This window comes from Miniopterus natalensis, chromosome 5 (genome assembly GCF_054644295.1).
Source record: "Miniopterus natalensis isolate mMinNat1 chromosome 5, mMinNat1.hap1, whole genome shotgun sequence".
NCBI lineage: Eukaryota > Metazoa > Chordata > Mammalia > Chiroptera > Miniopteridae > Miniopterus > Miniopterus natalensis.
The window spans coordinates 62784232-62806441 of record NC_142085.1 but is presented as its reverse complement, the minus strand read 5'-3'; the positions used below and the strand labels follow the sequence as shown (position 1 = coordinate 62806441).

General features: G+C 41.0%; 1 protein-coding gene across 1 annotated transcript in view; it reads right to left on the bottom strand.

Annotated features, from left to right (window-relative positions):
* The window catches only part of SLC35F1 (solute carrier family 35 member F1), a 297787-nt gene that overhangs the window by 42125 nt on the left and 233452 nt on the right, over positions 1–22210 (bottom strand). The window contains exon 3 of the mRNA XM_087817172.1: positions 15472–15599. Coding sequence (XP_087673298.1) covers positions 15472–15599 — 128 coding nt within the window. The remainder of the gene's footprint in view (positions 1–15471; positions 15600–22210) is intronic.

Below are 22210 nucleotides of genomic sequence, written 5' to 3'. Positions count from 1 at the left end.
GTAGCTGATGTTAGTAAACAGGCTATTATTTTTCAGTGATTTTTGGCTCCAGCCTTTCCTCTGTGGTCATATCACACAAAACATACTGACAAAATTATTTTCCAGTCATTTTCTAGTAGCTCAATTCCTTAGCCAAGTGGTTGTTGGAATAATAAGAGAAGCGTTATAATAGATGCCTATTAAAAAAGAGAAAGAACCAAGAAAGCTTCTGATTCTGTCACTGTCTTGTTTAATATATTTACCTTTCTTCGCATACATTTTTATAACCAAAAGAAAATTATAAAGCATCAGTACCAAAAAATAAACAAATGAATACTGTTTCATAATCACCTCATGCTCTCAAAATTCTCAAAGAACTTTAAGAATACTTTGGAATGAAAAGAGTTCATTATCTCTTAAATTTACATAGCATTTTTCCCCTTAAAGATTTAAACTAATTTTTACTCTTCTCTGTCATTAATCCTCAGGCTATACTCACCAAAGAGGCCACAAGTTATCTGATTTTATTGACACACAATATTCAATGGCTGGGCAAACTCTCTTCAGTCATGGTGACCAGCCAGTATTATTATTTGAACTTAGTAGTTTTAAATAACATTTACCGTAGATTGTATTAAGTTTACATTTATAGTTTGCAAAACACATGTTATTTTTACTTAATCTTTGTAACAGCCCTTTAAGGGAGTTATGACTATACCCATTTTAAAGGTAAGGAAACTGAGGGGACAAGAGTAAAGTGAGTGAGTGTCAGAGTTGGGGCTAACATACTGTTCTCTGGACTCCTAGATCAGAGTTTAAGTGCACTTTTCAAGTTATTTAAATAATAATAAAAAAACCTGTGTTGACGTTGCTTTTAGGATAACAGAATAAGTCAACATTAAATGACATTCAAGTTTTATTCTTTTCTTTAAGTACAGTATATTTAACTGTTTGCTCTCTCTTCTCTTCAGCTTCAGCCAATCTCTTACCACCGGATCTTCCCCTGCAATCTTTAGTCACATATGGTAATGTTCTCTCCTGCTCACTCACACACACACACACACACCCCTCCCTCCCTGCCAATACACACTCAGGCTTCTCTCCTCCTTTCTATGCCACCTCATAAGTCCCTCCCTGGCCTAACATGGCCACTACACTCACCTAGTAGTGTCCTGGACATGACATATTTTCAGCCTAGCAGTGAAATCTGCTTTTACAGGCTGCAAAGCCTCCTATAGTGGGTAGACACCCCCATTTGTATCCTGATTTTGCAGAATGTTTTTCAAGTTTTTGTCCACTTGAGTTCACAGGACCTTCCCACTTTTCTGTTTCCCTGGTTCTACGTCTGCTGTCAAGCCCCGTCCAGCTTGGCTGTGCAAGCCAGAGCCCCGGCCCAGCCCCTGCCCCCGGGGAGCAGCCTGCCAGGAGCCCACAGGGCCAGCAGGGGCCCAGCCCAACCACCTGTGGCCTGTGGCTCTGACCCGTCCCCAGCCCAGCCTCCTGGGGGCGGAGGGCGTTGCGCATGAGCAGAGGGCACCTCTTTTAGTGGTTATTCTCAAGGAGCGTCGATTATAAGTGATTCCTGTGCACTTTGACTTAAACAGGCTGGCTCTGTGTCCCCGCGGCAGCCCGTGGTGCGCCGGGCACGCTTGGCCGTGGCCAGCAGTTTGTGCAAGGAGTGCAGAGAGGACTTCCCCTACCCTATCGCAGAGCCTGGCTGCACGCATAGAGACAGTCTCTCAAGAAAAATCGAGTAAATGAATAACGTGGTATCTCCTCACAGGATTATTAGTTTCCTCAGGAAAGAGAGGGCTCCATTCATCTGCCTGGTCCTCCGCTGGCTCACTCAGAATCTGGGATTTAGTAGATGCCCAGGGAATGCGACCTGAATGGAAGAAAGCACCTTCCCCAGGCTCACTCTTTCTCCAGTTCTGCTGCTCCCATGACTTCCTCACCTGCCATTCTAATTTTATCTAACTTATTTTTTGAACAAAATATAAATTTTATCCCTTCAACTTTAGTTGACGTGTACCTGTCCCTTTATCTGTGAATATATTCACTTGATGTGTGTTTGTGTCTCTATAATGTCTTTGTGAGGTCAACTTAAATGGTAGAACTCTGAAAGTCACTGTATTTACTTGGCTGGCTGAGGCCAACTGGAACTGGGATGATTATGATGATACAATATTTTTGATTTACACAGAAATTCATTACACACTCACCATCATGGAATGATAAGGCTGTGACAGTTAAATGCAATTGTACTACATGACTCTCAAAATTGATACAAAGTGATTAAATAAGAAAAATAAAATAAATCTTGACCCCATGACATATCTTATAACCACTCTAAGCTACACAGCCTCCCTGTGCTGTGACACCTTAGTAGCCCTGCCAATATCATACTTGCCATTGGATTACTGAATCTTTTTTCTCTTTCTCTCTTCTATCTCTATATCATCTTTATGCAGTTGGTATTGCCTATAAAACATCTAGACCAGAGGCTTCCTCCGGTACTGGTTGATAAAAGAATTCAGTTTTATTAAACTTATTCTTAGTCCATAAAAATGTGCTTACAGCAATATGGCTCAATATCTCCTACATTTGTTTTTGGATTTAGGGCGATATTAAATGAAGCCTTTTGGGGCAAACCTATATCTTTCTCCAGATTCTTATAGAACTTCAAATGAATTTTTGAATGCAGATATTTGAATTTATTACAGTTGCTGGAAAATATCAGTTGGAGGTAAATTATGCATTTCAAAAAGGGCACAGTGATACTGACATCAGATAAATATGGAAGAGGTTTTTGTTTTATTTTATTCTAAACAAAAGTACAGATAGTCACATAGCACTTAAAGAAAATGTTATAGTTTAGGAGGTTGTTAACTTTTTTCTTTGAGTTGGTTATACAAAATTTTACCAAATTAATATAAAGTATAAACAAAATTTATTTTATTTTTTAAAGAATGCGTCGCTTTGCCTGGAAAAGACCAGTAGGCTATTTCTATAAAAGTAGGAAGTAATTTCTTCTAAAAGATCAAATTTGTAACTTAGATTTTTTTTCCCATTTAAAGAGTTACTTTAATTCATGAAAAACAAACACCTTTATAACTTTATAAAGGTCATAAAGTTAGCATCTCATGGTATTTTGTGTTTTCTGACTTATGTGCTTATATACTTTTGACATGGATGAAGAAGACGAGGAAATGCGGGTGACTAAGATGGGGGAATTGCTCTGCAAATTAAAAATGAACATTTCAGGAAATCTCCAAAGCATTTCCATTTTGTACTTACAGACTTAAAAACCCAGCATGGCTTGTTCTTTATCTTCAACTATTGGCCCTTAAATATATTCAGAAAAGCTGAGTATTGCATTATGTTTTCACTCTGATAAAATGTCCATACTTATGGGTTGTCTTTTGTGTCTAAAGTGATACATGTACTGTTTTCTTCGCTAACGTTAGAAGTTTGTGGTTCCAATCACTCGCTTCTCCTCTCTTCTGGATTCTGACTGAGAGAAAATAATAGTTTGATTCATTTGGAATGGCCATTTTTATAGGTCAAAATGTTTGAACATTGACAATTTCACATGGTTCACCTAAGAGGCCCAAGGAACCAAATGGAGATCTGATACCAGCATATTAACATTAGTCTCATCTCCCACTCCAATTTTAACTTAAGCCTAAACTTTCTTAGACCGATATACTGGGAAAATGGTCATGAAGCCTTGGACTCTGTGTTAGGGGTCCTTCCAGCAGGGGACAGTCCTTCCCATCCTAAGGCAGGCAGGAACGTAGCCCTCTGAAGACGGTTACTTTCCTCCTTTTTGATTTCTTTTCCAGCATAACAACCTAACCGAGCGGAGAACTTCCCCATTGGATATTGAATCAGCTATTTTCCCTTTGGGGTGGAGCAAGAAGGGCTGGAGAAAGAGGGAGAGTCTTCCATTCTCCCAGCGTTTGGAAGGGAATGGAAGGCTCTCCTGGCCTGGGTGGCATCCCGGGGAGAACCCGAGTCCCTCTGCATTCCTTCCATACCGTACTTGGTTTGGGTGAGACGTATGTTTGTTTCTTATTTAAGGATCTCAGTATCATAATGTTAGGCATAAAAATCTCTGAAAGGAGAAAATCAGAATCTGTAAGAATCCAATATTAACAATGGTTACCTTTGAATAGGATAAGTCTTCTCAACCCCACTGCACCAGTTCTCTGTGGTTTCCAAATCTCCTCTCTTGCGCATTTACCACTTTCAAAATATATGAGTATAAAAAAACCTACAAGAGTCAGATCAGTTTTTCTCAAGCAGAGTGGATGCTTTGTAAAAAAAAATTAAAACAAAACAAAAAGCCACTACCCAACTGTTCCCATTCTAGTGGATCATAATGAGGAGGTGACCTCATCCCTCTTTCTAATTCTCTGTGCCCAAAAGAGACTCCTCGCCAGCCTTCAGCGCCTCATTAACGCTCCCCTCAGGCTATTCACAGGGAGAAAGCTTCCCTCTCGGGGCCCAGCTGTCAGAGGCTAAACCTGAGGCAACTGGTAGGTGATTCCAGGAAAGAGAACATTTCCCTGTTCTCCCTTCCTCTGCTTCTAATTGGCAATTCTCCCATGTTTCTAAAAGCGATATATATTATAAATTCAGCTCCGGTGAGTAAAACTGAATTGTTAACAGGGAAGGATCTTAAAAAAGACAAACTTCAGTTACACAGGCAACAAGGAAAGTCCCCTTTTGGCTATAGTCCAGCTGAAGGGAGTGGATATAATTTGGAAAATGCGCATTCACACTTACTCAAGACCATGTTAATTCAGTGGCCTGGACGTGCAGCCATCCCAGAAGCACTTGAAAATCCAACCGGGGGTACAATTCAGGGAGTGGTATCTTTGATCTGGAGCAGATTTTTCTGGTAGGCACCTCACCCCCTCTATCCCTTCAGATTTGTTTCCTCCCAGGGCTGATTTATTCTACCCCCGACAAACCCCATACCTTAGGACTTAATGTTTAGGTTTTACTGTCTTAAAGTATTCATATTGGCGAAAGCCATGTTTCCACTGTGTTGCCCAAGAGCTCCAAACTGATAAACTGTGTTACCATGTTGACTATATGACAGCCATTTTCCAGGAAATGTCCTATTTTCAGGATTTAGAAAAATATTTTCACCAAACTATATTTCTTGTTTCTACCGGTAAGAATTTAAATGTGTGAATTTCATATGTTCCCATGTCATCAGAACTTCTCTACATGTTAAAGTATATTCTCTTCACTTTTTGAGTTCAGCTCTTGAAGACAAAAAGAAAGAAAGAAAAAAGACACTGCCATGTGCTGAAAATCTGGGACAGTTGCCTAGAAATCTGGGTGACCACTGGAAGATACAGATAATTAGGAATCCCACGTTCCTTAGCTCCGATGCAGGGAAATCTGCCTTGGGTGAGAGCAGAGCTGTCTCAGAGGACAGATTCCTTCTGGGTGAGCATCACTGGAGTTTAATCAGGTTTAAAAACAAGCTCTGATTATCAGCCAACTGGATTCCAAACATAGAAAGCAAGGAATGAACTTTTTCTAGTGTCCACCATCCACCAGGCCCAATGTTAGGTTCTGTTTCCCATGTTACAGGTGAGAAAACAGAGTGTTAAAGGTCACAGGTAATTTATTTGCAGTCACATGGTAGTGTCAGATCCAGGATATCCCAGGTCTGTCACTTTGCTTACACAAAGTGAATTTAAGCAGCCAAGGCCTAGGTGCAGGGGTCTAGGGTAGGTCAGCCTGAGCTCAATCTAGCAGGCTCATGGGCTCTCTCTTACACTGAGAGAAAGACGGAAGACTCTGAGGGCACTGAAGAAATAACCACTGGCTGTCTGCATTTTTTTATATTAAAATAGGTGAAGGGTACAAGAAAAAGTATCCAGGGATTAGAATCACTTGCTTTCAGGGATGGGCCTCTGACACTGTGTGGCTATCTTGAGTGTTTTTGGGGAAGTGGGTGTCTTAAGTCAGCCAAGCACCACTAACTTGTATTTCTTATTTATGGAATTCATGCACATAAGAACATTGACAATAACATTGAAGAAATTACACATTTCAAAGCACATATTGAAGGGAATGAACATTTTTTTGATAAAATATTAATTCTACATGAATTTTGCATTATTTTGATTCCTCCCAACATTAAAACAGCAGGGAGAAACAATTTCGAAAGCTAGAGGAAAACATCTTGTGCTTCTGGGCATCTATTTCTGGTCTAACTGAACTATTCCAGGTTTTGTTAAAAAGAAAAAGAAAAAGAAAATCAAATTTTCATCACCTTATACCTGTCATTTATTTATTTAGTCAGCAAGTATTTATTGAATACCTACTGCATGCTCGGCTTTGCTACAGGTGCAGGAGAGACCAGAGTGAACAAAACATTCCACTTCTAGGTCCAAGAGGACAGTGTTCAACACACATAGTTCTACCCTCGGTTCACAGCCAGTTTCCTTCCCTAGGGATTTGCCTGGCACTGAAGGCTGGTGGAGAAACGTGGGCCTCTGTATGCAATGTTAATTTGCCTGCTCATGACCACACCGGGAAACCAGGAGGCAAGTTTATTAATGCTTACTGATAGGTGGAAAAACTGGCGCTGAGATAGAGAGAGGGAGGGAAGGAGAGAGGGAGGGAGGGAGGGAGGGAGGGAGAGAGGGAGGGAGGGAGGACAACCATTTAAGGGGCATCTTATTTATAACCTGTCTACAAGATAATCAGCAGGGGACCAAGTGGCCCTGCTTTACTGGCAGATTCATGTCATCAGTAAAACCTAGGTTTATAGACCCCACTGACTGTCTCCTGAGAGTCCTCCTTGTTACTGGTGGATTCAGTCACTCCTCCTCTGTAATCCATGATATTTTGTGTGTAGCTCTATTTTACCACCTTTCACACTGCATTGTAATTTGTTTACAGATCCCTCTTCCAGCAAAATAGAATAAAATTTTTTGGAAATTTACTTTTCTCCTTTAATTTATGCCTCATACAGCCTTCAACCTGTAAATCTGAGCCACAAGAAAAAGAGAGAAGGTCCCTTATAAAACGGAGAGGCCCCTGATAATCAGCTTTCAAACACAGAGCTGACTTTCCTGACTTCTTCAGCAAGGAAGGGTCTAGAGAGTCAGCTGCATGGAGAAAGGAGCAATGATAAATTCTATAATTCTCCCTCCAACATATCAAGAAGCTATATTGTTAACTACAGAGCTTCTTCCAGAATGTGGACGTTGCCCCTTCTTCCCTCAGGGCTGAGCCAGGAGACCTGGTGTCCCAGCAAGAGGATGTGAGACAAGGAGTCCTTGCTAGAGAAGCTGAGGGGAAGCGTGTGCCCTGAAGAGGCCACATCAGAGGGCAACCAGAGGTGAAATGTGGTTAGCAGAGCTCTCTATTCCCTCCTCAGAGCTTCTGTTTTGCTGGGAGATGTCCGAAGTCTGAGCGCTTTGCAAAGGGGTGCAGGGTGGTTTACTGGGGGGCAGGATGGGGGGAGTTCCATGTGGCAGGAACTGCGAAGGCTGGAGACCAAATGCATTCACAGCTGGACGCCTGGAGGCCCATAGCATCAGCTAGAATCGGGGAGGCCGGGTGGGTGGTGGTGGGTGGGGAATGGAGTTAGCAAGGAGAGGGAGCCCATTGCCAGGCAGAGAGAGAGGCAGAGGCCAGCAGAGTAGCGGGACCAGAGCGAGCAGCAGCCCCACACCAGCAAGTGCACACTCAACAGCCGGCCAACTGCCCACAGTGGACAGCAGCAGGTCGCAACAGAGACCCATATGCCACCCAGAAATGAGCACGGGAGGGAAGGAGTCTGAGAGGCCAAGCATTTGTCCAACAGCAACTGAATGTTCCAAAGACAGGTTTTAAACTGGAAGAAATGAGCAAGTTTTACATGTAATTGGACTTTTCTCTTCCACTGCTATTTAGACAGCTGGTGTTTGAAGGAAGGTTCGTTAAGAATATTAAATCAATTATAGGATATAAAAGAGATAGTTGCTTCGAACATCTAAGTGTAGAACAAATGAATCTGCACCCAGGCTATTCCTTTAACACTTAAGGTTCTTGAGAGCTGGGATGGTCTTCCCATCATCCGTACACCTCAGAGCATAGTGGAATACGTAAAGGGTGTTTAGAGTTCCATACCTGGGTCCCGTCTAAATAAATGCATTTACTGATAATAAAACTACTAAAGGTCACTTGTGTGGCTTTGCTCAATAACTGGGTATTAGAAAGTCATTCTTTCACCCACTAACTTATTTATCCAAATATTTCATATATTTTTGGCATCTATACGTACACGATGTTGTAAAGGAAATAAAGATGAATTGTTTCTGCATTTATAGAGCTTTATTCAGTGCTTCCTATGTACCAGGTACACAGGTCCCACCTTCAAGGACCTTATACACTTGAAGGAGAGAGGAAATATGTAAATAAACAACTATTAGATGAAGTAGAAAGTAACAGTTACCATAAGGAAAATGAAGATGAAGAAATAAATAGCATCAAGACAGGATCAAACGCATGTTTTCCTGTTTCGCAAGCATGACTGTTCCAGAGGGTAGAAGAAGAAAGGGAGAGAGACTCTGCTTGCTTTCCAGTGGCTTTACCTGATGATGTCTGGGGACTGGCCCATGGGCCCAGAGTCAGTGGAGCTAGAAATTGAAGCTGCCTCCTGTAGAAGGGCGCTCTACAGAACACAGGTAAAGGCAGTTAAGGGATGGGCATGGTGATGGAACTAAAGAGACATTGAGGAAAGTTTTAGTGTGCTCTTCTGGTGATGGGCAAGGGTCTGTACCCTATATCAGGGCAAAGGGCTGGCAGAAAACTGCAGCACCCAATCAAACCTTTATATTGGAACTGATACATATTTCAGTTATTTTCACAATTATGAGAAGAGGAAGTCCAGATCTAGGAAATCTGAAAGATTCAGAGTATCATGTTCCCTTTAAAGGTCAGACTTTACTTTTGAAAGCTTTGTCTTTAAGTGGACTTTAAAATATTTGTTGAATAGTCATTACATGGACACAGTCCCGCACAGGGATAAAGAAAAAAACATAGTCTTAAAAGCTGAGCTCATAATCGTAAACTCATGCCCATGGGACCTGGTTCTACTGTACATGGCATGCTTTCTGCTGGGGCTCATCCACTGAGGTGGAAAACCAGGTCGGCTTAAATAAAGTCTGCTTAGTGACTTTCTTTTCTGTGTCATAATTTCTTGACCATGGGACCACAGTTACATGAATCCTGAGGGTAGGAGGTACCTCTCTCTTGTGTTTCCACTGAGCTGAATACATACTTTTTAAAAAAAATCACAGTACGAACTGTATTCTAATTGTTCATGTGCTAAGCTGTCTGTCACCCCACAACAGGGCTCCGGTCTGATTGGTAGTTGTGTCCCTAGCACTTAGCCACAGCACTGACATTTTTTAATCAGTAAAGAAAACTCTATGCTAAGTCTATTCACAGGGCTTACACTTGAGACTTCAGAGACATGTAAGAAGGTACAAACTACCCAGTTTTTCTCTGTATCGGATACAACTTAATCCGGAGCCTATCTAAATCCAGAGAGTGGGCCCAGGAAGGCCCGAGAGTCAGATGAAGCGACGGGACAAGCTGCCGCATGCGCATGCTGCGGCGCGTTGTGAGTGTTACCCATGTGCTTGGCGTGCGCATGCCATGTGGGATTAGTCCCAGGTTGGAAATCACACTGCACGCCGGGGAGGCTGGCTTTCACTTGGCTGACATGCCAAAGTCAGAGGAGTGGGCAGCAAGGAAGCAGTCAGGGCTAGAGGGATTTCTTCTTCTCCTTTGTTCCTCATGAAATCTGCCTGAATGACGGGAAGAGCTCCGAAATATCCACTGGGAGAAGGAGGGGATGTGTTAGCGGCACGGAGCCCTCAGTACGGTTTTTAGCAAAAGTACGAGAAATTGTTTCCAATGTCAGTAGATTTTAATTACCAAACTATCATGTTTGAAGAGACCTGCTTTTTTTCTTATTTCACTAGTTTCATCTATTTGCATTTTAATACTACATGACTGGAGAAAGATGAATCATCTTTGGCAAGAAGTCATAAAGCTGATATTTCTACTGAAATGGTTTATATAGCACAGTTATAAAAATAGGGTAGCTTTTATAATTTAACCAAATGTCATTGCTAATCTGTCTCAGAGTTACAGGCACAGCCCATTTATTCTGTATAAGTTAAGAGATAAAAACCCACAAATGTGTCTTTAGAATAAAATCCTTACAAATTCAACATCATGGTTTTACCATCTCTCTTTTTACTTTCTAATAAAGAAAACAGCTGGGTTTCTTCACTTCATTGTTTCTCTTTATTATCTTTCTCCTGAGTAAATGTTATCTTTGCCATTGGTAACTTTCTTTAGCTTTTGACTATAAAGACAAAGTTAAAATATATTTTTTTCCAAAAGATGTTCAACATTATTAGCCATTAGGGAATGCAAATTAGAACCACAATGAAATACCACCACACACCTTTTAGGATGGCTAAGCAAAAAATAACACCACCAAATGCTGATGAGAATGAGGAGCGACGTCTCTCTCATACATCGCTGGGGAGAGTGTAAAATGACACAGCAACTCTAGTAAGTTGTCTGACAGTGTCTAAAACCAAATAGCCACTTCCTATATGATCCAGCAATTGCACTTTTGAACATTTATGCCAGGGAAATGAAATCTTATGTTAACACAAAAACCTGCACATAATGTTCATAGCAGCTTTGTTTGTAAAAGCCCCAAGCTGGAAACAACCCAGATGTTTAAACAGGTGATAGTTAAACAAACTTGGTATATCTATACCTTGAAATACTACTCAGCAACAAAGAGGAACAAACTGTGGATACATGCAACAATTTGTATGGACTTTAGGGCATTATGCTTAGTGAAAAAGCCAATCTCAAAAGGTTATTGTATGATTCTATTTTCTCTAGTATTCTACAGCTGACAAAATTATATAGATGGAGAATGGATTAGAGGTTGCTAGGTGACTGGGGTGAGGGTGATGAAATTGGTGTGACTCCATAGGGAGCTCCTTTGTGGCGATGGGACAGTGCTGTACCTGACCGTGGCAGTTGTTACACAAGCCCACACAGACACTCCTCGGAGACGCTGAGGCTTTGGTTCCAGACAACTGCGGTAAAGCCAATATCACAATAGAACAAGTCACATGGATTTTTTGGTTTCTCCATGTGTGTAAAAGTTATGTTTACACTATACTGTGGTATATTAAATGTGAAATAGCTTTATGTCTAAAGAAGCAATGCACATATCTTAATTAAAAATAATTTATTGCTAAAAATGCTAACCGTCATCTGAACCTCTTGGTAAAATGGTGCTGATAGACTTGCTCAATGCAAGGTTACCGTAAACCTTCAATTTGTAAAAAACATATTTGTGAAGCGCATTACACAGGATCAAATTGCATAGAACTACACACACACACACACACACACACACACTGGAGTGAAGGAAGAAAGGGCGAAACTGAATAAGCTTTGTAGTCTGGTTAACAGTATTGTACCAATGTCAATATCCTCGTTTTGACATTATACCAAAGTCATAAAAATGTCACCACTGGGGAAAGCTGTGTGAACAGTTCCGAGAACTCTCTATATTTTTGCAATTTCCTTAGTCTATAATCATTTCAGGATATATTTTTCCTTTCAACCTTCATGTATCAATTGTTTGTGACACTCGATCGTAAGCGTGGTGAATGAGCTGGCCGGGCAGGAGGACGGGGCAGGAGGGCCTCGCCGAGTCTGCTTGCCCCGACCTCTGTCACTCAGAGAAGCGACACAGAAGCGCTTGGGGCTCTGCCAGCTGCTAACGAAGGCCGTCTTGTTAAAACACAAGTGCTTTGAAAGAGGGCTGTTGGGTCACATCCTATCACCTCTTTCCTCAGAAACCTTCAAGGCTCTATTTTACCTACAAAATTAAGTCACACTCTTTGTCCCGGCATTGAAGGCCTCCTGCAATATGGCCCCAACGTAACTTTTCAGCTCTGCCTTCCCCCGTCCCTTTATGGGCACCCATTGCTTCGATCTGTTCTCCACACCACAGCCTGAGTGGCAGGTAAAACTCAAATCTGGCTTTCCACGGCACCTGGCCTAAAGACCAAACCCCTGACCTGGCTGTCAAGACTCGCGGGGCCTGGCCTCTGTCCCCTTCTCCGGCCATCTCGCACCACTCTTCACTCTGTGGCCAGCCACAGGACCCTGTCCACAGCCTCGTGCTTGCCGCGGCCCTCCTCCCCAGAGCCTCGAGCATGCTCCCTTCTTTGCCTGGCCTCCCTCCCCCAGTGAACCTTCCACTCCTCTTTTAGATCTCAGCTCTATCGGCAGTCAGTTCTTTCGGGAAATCTTCCCCAACCTCTCAATTTAGGTCAGGTGGTTCTGACAGTTATTCTCAAAGACTCTGTTGCTTTCCTTTAGAACACTTATCCCCAATTATAATGACACATCCATTCATTAGTTATTTGACCATAGGCTCTTTTCCCCATTTGACTAGAAACTCCATGAGAATACAGAGAGTATTTTGGCTCACAAGTGTGTTTACCACCTAAGACACTGTATTAAACACGGAAATATTCAGTAATTATTTTTTAAGTGACTGATGAATCAAACTGGAAAAACTGTTCTCCAAACAAATTCCTCAGGTTTCCTGTTCCCAGGCTACCGGCATGCTCTTCATTCCAAGTACGAAGCTGTACTCATATTTTATCTAATCTTATGGACTCATCTGAATAAGCACTTTCTTGCCTTGGCAAATAAACATCAACTCTGCCTCTGTTGAAAACTGTAGCTCTTAGGTGTCTGTTTTCTTATAATCCCTGGTGTTACTATTAATGGACTGTGTGTCTTATCCCCTTCACAAGTTCAGAAACTCCTGGAGGGCAAGGTTATTCATTTCTCTTTACATCATCTGCAATAACTAGCACATTTTTCAGATGTTTAATTAATATATTTTCCTCATTGATTAATATGATAAAAACTGAAGGCACAGCACATATTATGCACTCAATATTTATAGAAACAAGGAGTTGTAGGTCCTTGTTAGTTCTAACCATTTGCAACGAGTAAACAGAATTAAATTACTAAACAGCACTATAGATGTGGCTCTCAGAGCAAACGTCTTCTGTTCTGACCATTATTATTTTTCAATAGGTTAATTTACTGTAGGTGGGAAAATGGTTCTAGGGCCTTTTTATTCAACTTGCTTTATCTCTTCCCCCATCCCTTGCTCAGTAACTTACAATGAAAAACAACTGATATTTCAGTGGAATTACAATTTTTTGTTCTTCTACAGAATTAAACTTTTCATAGAATGCAGCATTAATAGGGTATCGAAGAGTTACTTTGAGAGAGGTGATTGGCTATATTAGTGGTGTCATATAAAATGGGATGAGTTAAACACATGAGGACCAGGGAACCAATTGCTAAGAATAAATTGTCACTGTTCACACACATGTACAAAAAATTTTTTTTCTGAAAACACACACACACACACATACTCACAACCCCACAATAGAACTTAAAAACCAATAATTGGTCCTCACTTCTCAATACTTAACAGTAAAAACAAAAGTCAACTGTAATTTCAAAAGGGGAAAGGTCCTCCTCACTGCCCATAGGCCCATTTGTAATTTTTGATTTTGGATTAATGGTTCCAGTTCTGGCGTGAAGTCAAAATTCCTCACTTTCTTTCCCCACCACATCTGTATAGACATTCTGGAAGCCTCTATGTTTGGGTAAAGAACTGCTGGGAATTTCTGTGCCTCAAAATACTGGAAATCAATGCAATTTAATTAACTTCTTTAAACTAGGTATCAGATACCTAGTATGTGCTGGTTTTTCTACCAGCAGATTCCAAGGTGAAGGAGAAGCCACCCTTGCTGTGAAAGAGCTCAGGGTGTGGTGGAGTAGATGGGAGCAAACATCATTCTTAGGTAAGGCAGGCTGTGGTGAAAGAGCTGAAGAACTAGGTGCCACGAAAGCACAGGAGAGAGTTTTGCCATATTGGAGCTTATCAAAGTGAGGTGGGTGCTAAGCTGGCCGTGGCAGCATTGCGGTTGTTCTCCCAGCCTCCACCACATGCCCTGTCCCTCAGTGGGTGACAGAGGTGTGACTGGGTGTCATTGATCCCGCCCTGACTTAGGAGTGAGTGCTGATTGGTGAGCTTGGGACGCCCAACCAGAGACGGTACCTCTCCGCTAGCGGGCGTTTGGAAATCCAGGGAACACTTTTGGTTGTTAAAAAGGCTAAAAAAGATGCTACTGATACTTAGTGGGCAGGGGCTAGGAATGTTAAGTGATCATTAAAGTAGAAAAGGGACCCACATCATAAAAATGTATCTCATCCAGAATGCCAGCAGTGCCCCTATGGAGAAGTATTTGTCAGAATCGATCGGAGAAATCTCATGCTGTATTAGTTCAGGGAGTCCAGGTTTAAGCCAGTTAGCTCATGGCAGCAATCCTGTCCCCTGTGTGGTCGTCAGAACAGGCTTTTCTTCACTGGTTGTGAGGAAGGCTTCTTCCTGTCTCTCATTGGGCACGCAGGGAGAGCGTGTGGCCCCATCTAACTCACGCTTAGATAGCTTCATTCAGTCTATATAATCTAAATTTACTCAGGTGCTTTGTTTGCTTGTTTGTTTCTCTATTTTTGTTATTGCTGTTTCTAAGCAAATTATTAGGATGGCATTGAGGTATCAAGTTAAACTCTAATATGTGAGCAATGTTTTGTTCCATCACTTTGGAATGAGTATAAATTCATAATATTGCCATTAAAAGGCAAATAAGGGTGAAACAAAAATAAAGCTTACCGTTTATGATGTAATGAGGAATAGAGGTGGTGTTTGGTGAAAATTGTGAAAAGCTAAGTTAAACCTATAATTGTGTATGTGCATTTGTGTGTGTGTGTGTGCGTGTGTACATATGTGTGTAAAAGATAGAGAGGAAGGAGGACACGGTGGCTAACTTCATGCATAACACATTTTAGGAATTTAAATCTTGTCCCTCTAGGAAAAATTCTGTCCTTTCAGGTTGCAAAAGCTTCACATTAAAGAAAGCTAAAAGAAAAGATTATTAAGCATTTTGATTACTTAATCAGAGTTCATGAACATATTCTGAAATGTTGTAAATTCTGATTAAAATACTTACTTTTATGCTTATGAATACTTCTCCTACTGACATAAAATTTGTGGGCAGTAGTCATAGCTACAAATTATCTTCCCGCATTGTCAATGGTTAACACGGTGTATTAAGAATGAAGAGGAAAAAGATGTCCAATTACACTTGAATTAGGAAAATTTAATATGACATAGAAATCAAGTTCAAGTTGACTTTTATACAACCAATTTCTACCCTATTGCAAAACTTACAGAGTAGTATTCAGATTCCTAAGTGACTAAACTGAAAGCAGATGCCACCTGGGAATGGGGAAGGCCGCAAACGAAAGAAGAGCCGTCGGTACCTGGATGCTGGTCAGCGTCGTGTACTGGTAGGCCTTCACCACCAGGTAGTTCGCCTCCAGGTCTATGAGCCCCAGGATCATGTACTTCCACCATCGTCGTCGTAAAATTGCCAGGAGGTTTTCTTCTCCTGTGTTACAAAGTTGAGAAGAAATGGGTTAGGTTCTAAACACATAATAAACTGTATATTTAGAAGGACTCTAAAATATTGTCATATTGTAGTTTAACCATGCCTTCTCGAATGTTTAATTAAACAAATAAATCAACGTATCAAAGGCTGACATGTTTTTACTTAGCTAATAGTCTTCACTGTAGAGTTGGCCCTTCAAATTACTTTCCATGTGAGAATAAGACTGGGCAGGTTTTTAGTTCACCAAGCAAAACATTTTCTCAGGAACATTTGAAGAAAAAAATTACATCATATTAAAATAAAAGGAAAGGTGGGACAGAAAGGCTGCTTAAACACACAAAGTCCAAATCACCTGAAACTTCAGGACTGTGGTAAAATAGAGAGAAATGAAAAGAGGGCAGCCCAGCGGAGGCAGGGATCATTAGAGGCCATCTTGCAAGCTGGTTGTCTGGTGCCACATGCCTCCAGTACTATAGCTGTGCTTTACTTGGTCCTCAAGAACCTCAACAGACTCTATGCCCCTACCCGTCTCTTGGCCACTCTCAGAACTTCAAACTCCTGATTTCCGCCTTTTGTCTTATTCTAGTGACCATCACATAGGTGGTCTTTTCAATCATATGGAGACGTGTGAAAATGAAGCTTTCCAGCTACATAGAGAAAGTCAGAGTGGGTTGAGACTAGTTGGCGATGAAGAGAGAGGGGTCTCTTGACCTGCAGCAGCTAACCCAGTTTTCTAGGCTCATTTTGGATGCAACACTGCTCATATCTTTTGTTTCAAACACACTAAAGATCTTTCTGTCTCAGTGAATTTCTAACTCCATTCTTAAAAATTTAGCTATTCTCTGATTTTTTGCCTGATACTACTCCCCAGCTAGGCAGCTTGTACCCAAGCTATGTATAGTCCTGTCACCTGATTCACATGATAGTGACTATTTTAAAAATTATCTCTTTACTGAACTGGGAGTTTTTGAATGGCAAGATATCAAATGTCATATACACACCTAGCATATTGACATATAGAAAGGGTTAGCTAAGTGTTTTGGAATAAATGAATAATTGACTTGAAAAAAGTGTGAACTATTGTCTATCTGAATAATGCCAAAAGCCAGTTCTAGAAGATGAGTCACACTTACTATTGTTTTGCACTTAGATGCATAGGGAGGATATGATCCTCAAGCTCATTTCTTTACAGCCAGCTCATTTTGGCAATGCCCTTGCACAGCACTTCTGCCTTTTTCACTTGACTACATATTTGATAAATCAACATACCTCCCAGGATTTATCTTGCAAATTAGTGATCTTCAACCTGACTAATTATTCACATCTTGAGAGATTTTTTAAAATCCCAATACCTGGGACCAGCCCCCAGAAGTTCTGACTTAATTAGTTTTGGGTGGGGCCTGGGCATTGAGCTGAGGGTTAAATCTAAGATTTTCTGATGGTTGACATTCCATGGCCATCCTCAGGATGACCTGAGCTAGGAATTCCAAAGTAAGACAATCCCAGGGTAGTAAAGGCTCTTCATGCCAAAGTAACAATCCAAACATTTGGCCCAAAGTGAGCTTTCTCTTATCTTGTCTCTGGGCTTTTCCATGTGCTGATTCCCCTGCTTACACTATTCTCCCTCCAGTCTCCAAATGAAGAATCAACATAGACACTACCACCAGAAAGCCTTCCTTGATCTCTCACCTTGATTGTCCTAGACTGGTTTGGGTTTCCCTGTAATGTGCTCCTCTAATACCCTTTGCAAATCCCACAAATAGTACTTATCTCACTGTATTATAACTGCCTATTTTCTTGACTCTCATACTCATTAGATTATTAACAATTTAAAGAGAGTGTCATTGTCTTGGTCATCACTTTATTTCTAGGACCCAACAGTACATAGTGAGCAGCCAATAAATAATACAGAATATATGAATAAATTTCACATTTAATAATCTTACCAATGTTAAATAGCATTGAAATCAAGGTATTTAAAATATATCTACCATAAACATTCATGTTACAGGCAATGAAAATTGTTTTCTAGTTAGAATGCAGACATCTGACAAAATTAATTTGGTGACCATTTCACACTATACATAGGGCATAAAAAGGTCGATGACATATTTAACCGCAAAGCTGCAATGCTACAGTCACAGGTCACTGTCCCAGTTAATTTACACAATCAACAGAGAATTGTCAAACTCGGAACACACCAGCCACATCTCAATATGCAACACCGAAAATCTGGGTCATGGTCTGTTTGTTCCAGCAATCAATAACATATTCAAAGCATAATTCATTATCACAGGAATGATTAGTTGCCTTGCTGTTTTGCTGAGGAAGTTTTCAAAGCAAAACACCCTAAATAAATGTTTCCATATTATTTAATTTGAAGCACCTAAAAACATATAACACGCTTGCTTAGCAGATTTATCCAGGATGGTGAGAGAGAGCTTTTTATTTTTGGTTGAGCAAAAAATGCAACCTTTAAAAGGACTGCTTAGGGATTTATCTACATGACTCTCATTAACACTGATGTACAACAGGCCATTAAAATTCTTTCTAGAATAATGAAAATGCATTCTTTAGAGCCCTTGTGCGAAAGCACTCCCCAAACCTCATGAAAAAAGGCCAGCCATAAGAAATAGCACAATTGGTGGTATGTTAATATTTTAAAATTCTTTTTAAAAAATTAACTAGAAGGAGTAATAAAATCCATGATGGAAACTTTATAATTATGGTTTGGCATTAAAGTGGATTCCGTTACTATTTTTATTATCAATATGCTCAAATATAAATAATTTAAAAAAATAATGATGTAATAAAGTAACCTCCAACCTGATTTAATACACGTTAACATTTTGCCATGTTTGCTTCATATCTATCTATCTATCTATCTATCTATCTATCTATCTATCTATCTATGGATAGATATATATCTGAGACAGAAAATGCTGCAGGTGAAATTAAAGCCCCCCTCCCCCATTCGGCTCCTGCCAGATTCAAATTCCTTCCTTTCCTCCTCAAATACCATTTTGATATTGTGTATCTCCCATGTTTATGAGTTTTTTTAAACCCTCACCAGAGGGTATGTTTTTTGTTTTCATTGATTTTAGAGAGAGAGGATGGGGTGGGGGAGAGAGAGAGATTGATATGAGAGAGAAACATTGATCCGTTGCCTCCCATATACGCCCCGACCAGGGATTGAAACTGCAACCTGAGTATATGTCCTGCCCAGGAGTTGAACTCATGACTGTACAGGAGGACTCTGCAACCAACTAAGCCACCGGGCCAGGGCCATGTTTATGTTTTTGTTACACATTTCTACATGTGTATGATATCCAAAATAGTATTTAGCTTTCTTTGGCATTTTTAAAAACTTTAAATGAAAGTTTATTGTACATACTGTACATGTTATTCTTCTGGGGTTCTTTATGCTTAACATTGCTTTAGAAGTGTATCCCTATTGTTTCATGTAGAGCTAAGTCATTTATTTTAAGTGATATATATTTTCACGTTTTATGAATATGTCACAATTTACCCAGTCTCCCACTGGTAAGCATGTAAGTCCTTTTCTCTGTTAGGAACAGTGCAGCAAAGATCATCTTTGTGCATGTGTATCTCTATAACTGATATAGAGTTTTATTTTTTCATTCTCTTTTGAAAGGACTATGGAGTATGCAAGTAATCACAAATGTATAAAACATAATTAAAATTAAAAATTTTCTAATTTGAAGTAACAGTCTTCCAGCACAATAACTACTTCAATAATTGAGAACAGAATGTGCAATTATTGACACTCTTGCTCATGGATTCATATCTAATTTTACTAAGCATCAAGAATGGTCAACATAATTTATTTTTGAATTTTTGTAACAGATATGATACTATATATCGGGCAATGTCTACATGCTTTACAAATATTAGCTTACCTAATCCTCATAATAACCCTATATAGTAGATACTGCTATTAACCTTATTTACAGATGACAAGACTGAGGCCTGGAAGAGTTAAGTAACTTTCCCAAAGCGTCACACAGATAAATAATTCAGGATCTGAATGCATGAGTCAGGCACTAGGTTTCATGCTCATTAGTACTGCACTACTTTGCTTCACTGATTTGTAACTGTGTCATTGTCCTCAGGAGTCATGCATTTTTCATTGAAGCGTCTTTCATGATCTCCCTGTCTAAACCCACCTGCAGGGTGCTCCCCTGCCAGCTCCAGGGGTTGCCCATCGACTGAAGCCAACGTGCACGGCGCCCCCTGGGGTTTCCAGTGCCCAGTGGAGCAGATGTGTGTACACCCCTGAATTGGCTTAGGTAGGAGGATGTGTCCCATCACCATCAGTTTGGTATCAAAGATGTGATCTAAGTCCATGACCGAGTTTCCCTTGTAAAATATAAAATAAGGCTTTAAATCTATTTTATGGCTTAAAAACGTCTCACGGCAAGAATGACTGTTAGATGCCGTGCCGCTGGCTGAAGCCTAGGGCATCGTCACAATGATCACGCCGGGTGGGTGAGGGGTGGTGGCTGACAAATGATGAATTTTAGGAAGAGGAAACCTATGGACAAACACTGAAGCCTGGTCCACATGCACATCAGCGACTGGAAGACAGAGGAGCCCTCATTCACAGTGTACTCCTTCACCCCAGTGGTAGTCTGAGCAGAGAAAAAAGTACCTCAAGGCAGCACCGAGGTGAATTCAGCTCAAGGGACCAGAGCTGCACTGTTCTTGGGGCTGCATTCCCCTTCAGGGCTCTCATGGTGGCCGCCCCTTCCTGGGTCTTTTTGCGAGGACAGAGCCCAGCAGGCCCCGCAGAGCCTCTGCAGCAAGAGCGAGGCCCTCGCTGAATAGACGCTTCCTCGGCCCCGGTTTGAAACTACAATGCTGCTTTATTTATCAGAACTCCAAAGGGGAGTGTTGAAGTAGCAATCAGTGAATGAGAAAGAAAAAAAGACTTACGATGGAGATTTTAATTACTTGCTTTTAAAAGCTGACACTTAGCATTAGGATGTAGAATTCAAACCAATTCTCTTTATTAGAAAAGTGAACAAAATAAAAGCACTAACGAGGAAATGAAAATGTCAGTTGTTCACAAAAAAGATTGCAACCCCCTGTCCTTCATAATGTGGACCTGAGTGTGAGGGTGAAATACAAAAGAGAGAAACATCAAAGGTTAAGTTTCATTCTGTAGTCTTTCATTCATTTTCACTGCTGGAGCCAGACGGTGAGCTGGGGAGGAGCATAAAGGCAGTCCTTGGACGTCTTGGCCTGGTAGCAAACAGACCTGAGGCTGACCACGGGCCGCCTAAAAACTCTCTCACAGGTAAATTAAAGGCAGCCTGAGTGATGTGTTTAAGCTAATATCTAATGCAAAGTATATGCACGGACATGATAGCAATCGGTGGGTCCCAGAACCCTGGAATCCTTAACCAGCCCCCTGCCACGCACCAGCGAGCTCTGCGGGCGGACGCTGGAGGAAGCCAGGGAAAGGGAACCTCCTTAGTGATTTACCAGCACTTCTGCCACACACACTCTGTCTCTCTCTGGTGAGTTGTGAGGGATCACACTGTGGCCAGATAGAACTTTTGTCCCGATTAGAGGCAGGCTGAGGCCTCTTCCTCGATGCCTCTCCCCTGGTCCAGACCCTTACCTTACCCTGTTTGATCTCCCCGCCTGACCTGGGGGTGGAGGCCATGGGAACACACTCCTCCTTCCTGAGGCCTGAACCAGCACTGGCTCTGTGCCCTGAGACTCTAGTCCTGCTGGGACTTTCCAGAGTGGGGGCTTCTGGGGAGGGGTTTCCAAGGTCCTTCTTATCACACAAGGTGCATGTGATGGGCAGGCAAGATGTAAAAGAGAAAAATCCACTGAAAGGTTCAATGAAAGCAGAGAGAATAGGCTTTGCCTCAGTTCCCATTAGTTCACCCCACTCTCATCCACGCTCCCACCTATCCTGCAATACTTCGTCCAAATGTTGCCTCCCTCATGGAGCCTTCCCAGATCCTCTGCCATCCCTTCCCAGGCTCCCTCCGTGCTTCTTCTTCTTTTTTTTTTTTTTTTACATATCCTCAACTCTGCCTCGCACAGTGATTCAGACAAATTACTTAGTCAATGGAAGATCGTGTTATTAAGGTGTGATAGCTGAATAGCACCTTTTCAAGCTGCTCAGTCATCTGGATGATTTCCAGAAATGCCGAGTAAGGGTTTGGAAAAATATCTCAAAGCAGCTGAAAATGAATCGTAATCACATCCAGGTCTGGCAGCTGTTACTTTAAGCTGAATACAAGAGAAAAAACACATAAGTATAGATGTGGTCGCACACAAGATAGGTTTCTTAACAGTAAGTTTATTTTATTTGTTTCCAACTTACAACTTTTGGCATTGATAATTAAAATGCAATATTCTAGCTCTAATTATGAACTCTATTATTTTCTGAGTCAAAAACATTTCCACACTGCAAATGAAATACAAAAATGAAAGCCTCAACTTCTCAACATGTGTATTTCAATCTACGTTACCATTTAAAAAATTTATTTAATTTTTATTTAATCCTCACCTGAGGATATTTTTTCCATCACTTTTCAGAGAGAGTGGCAGGGAGAGAGAGAGAGAGA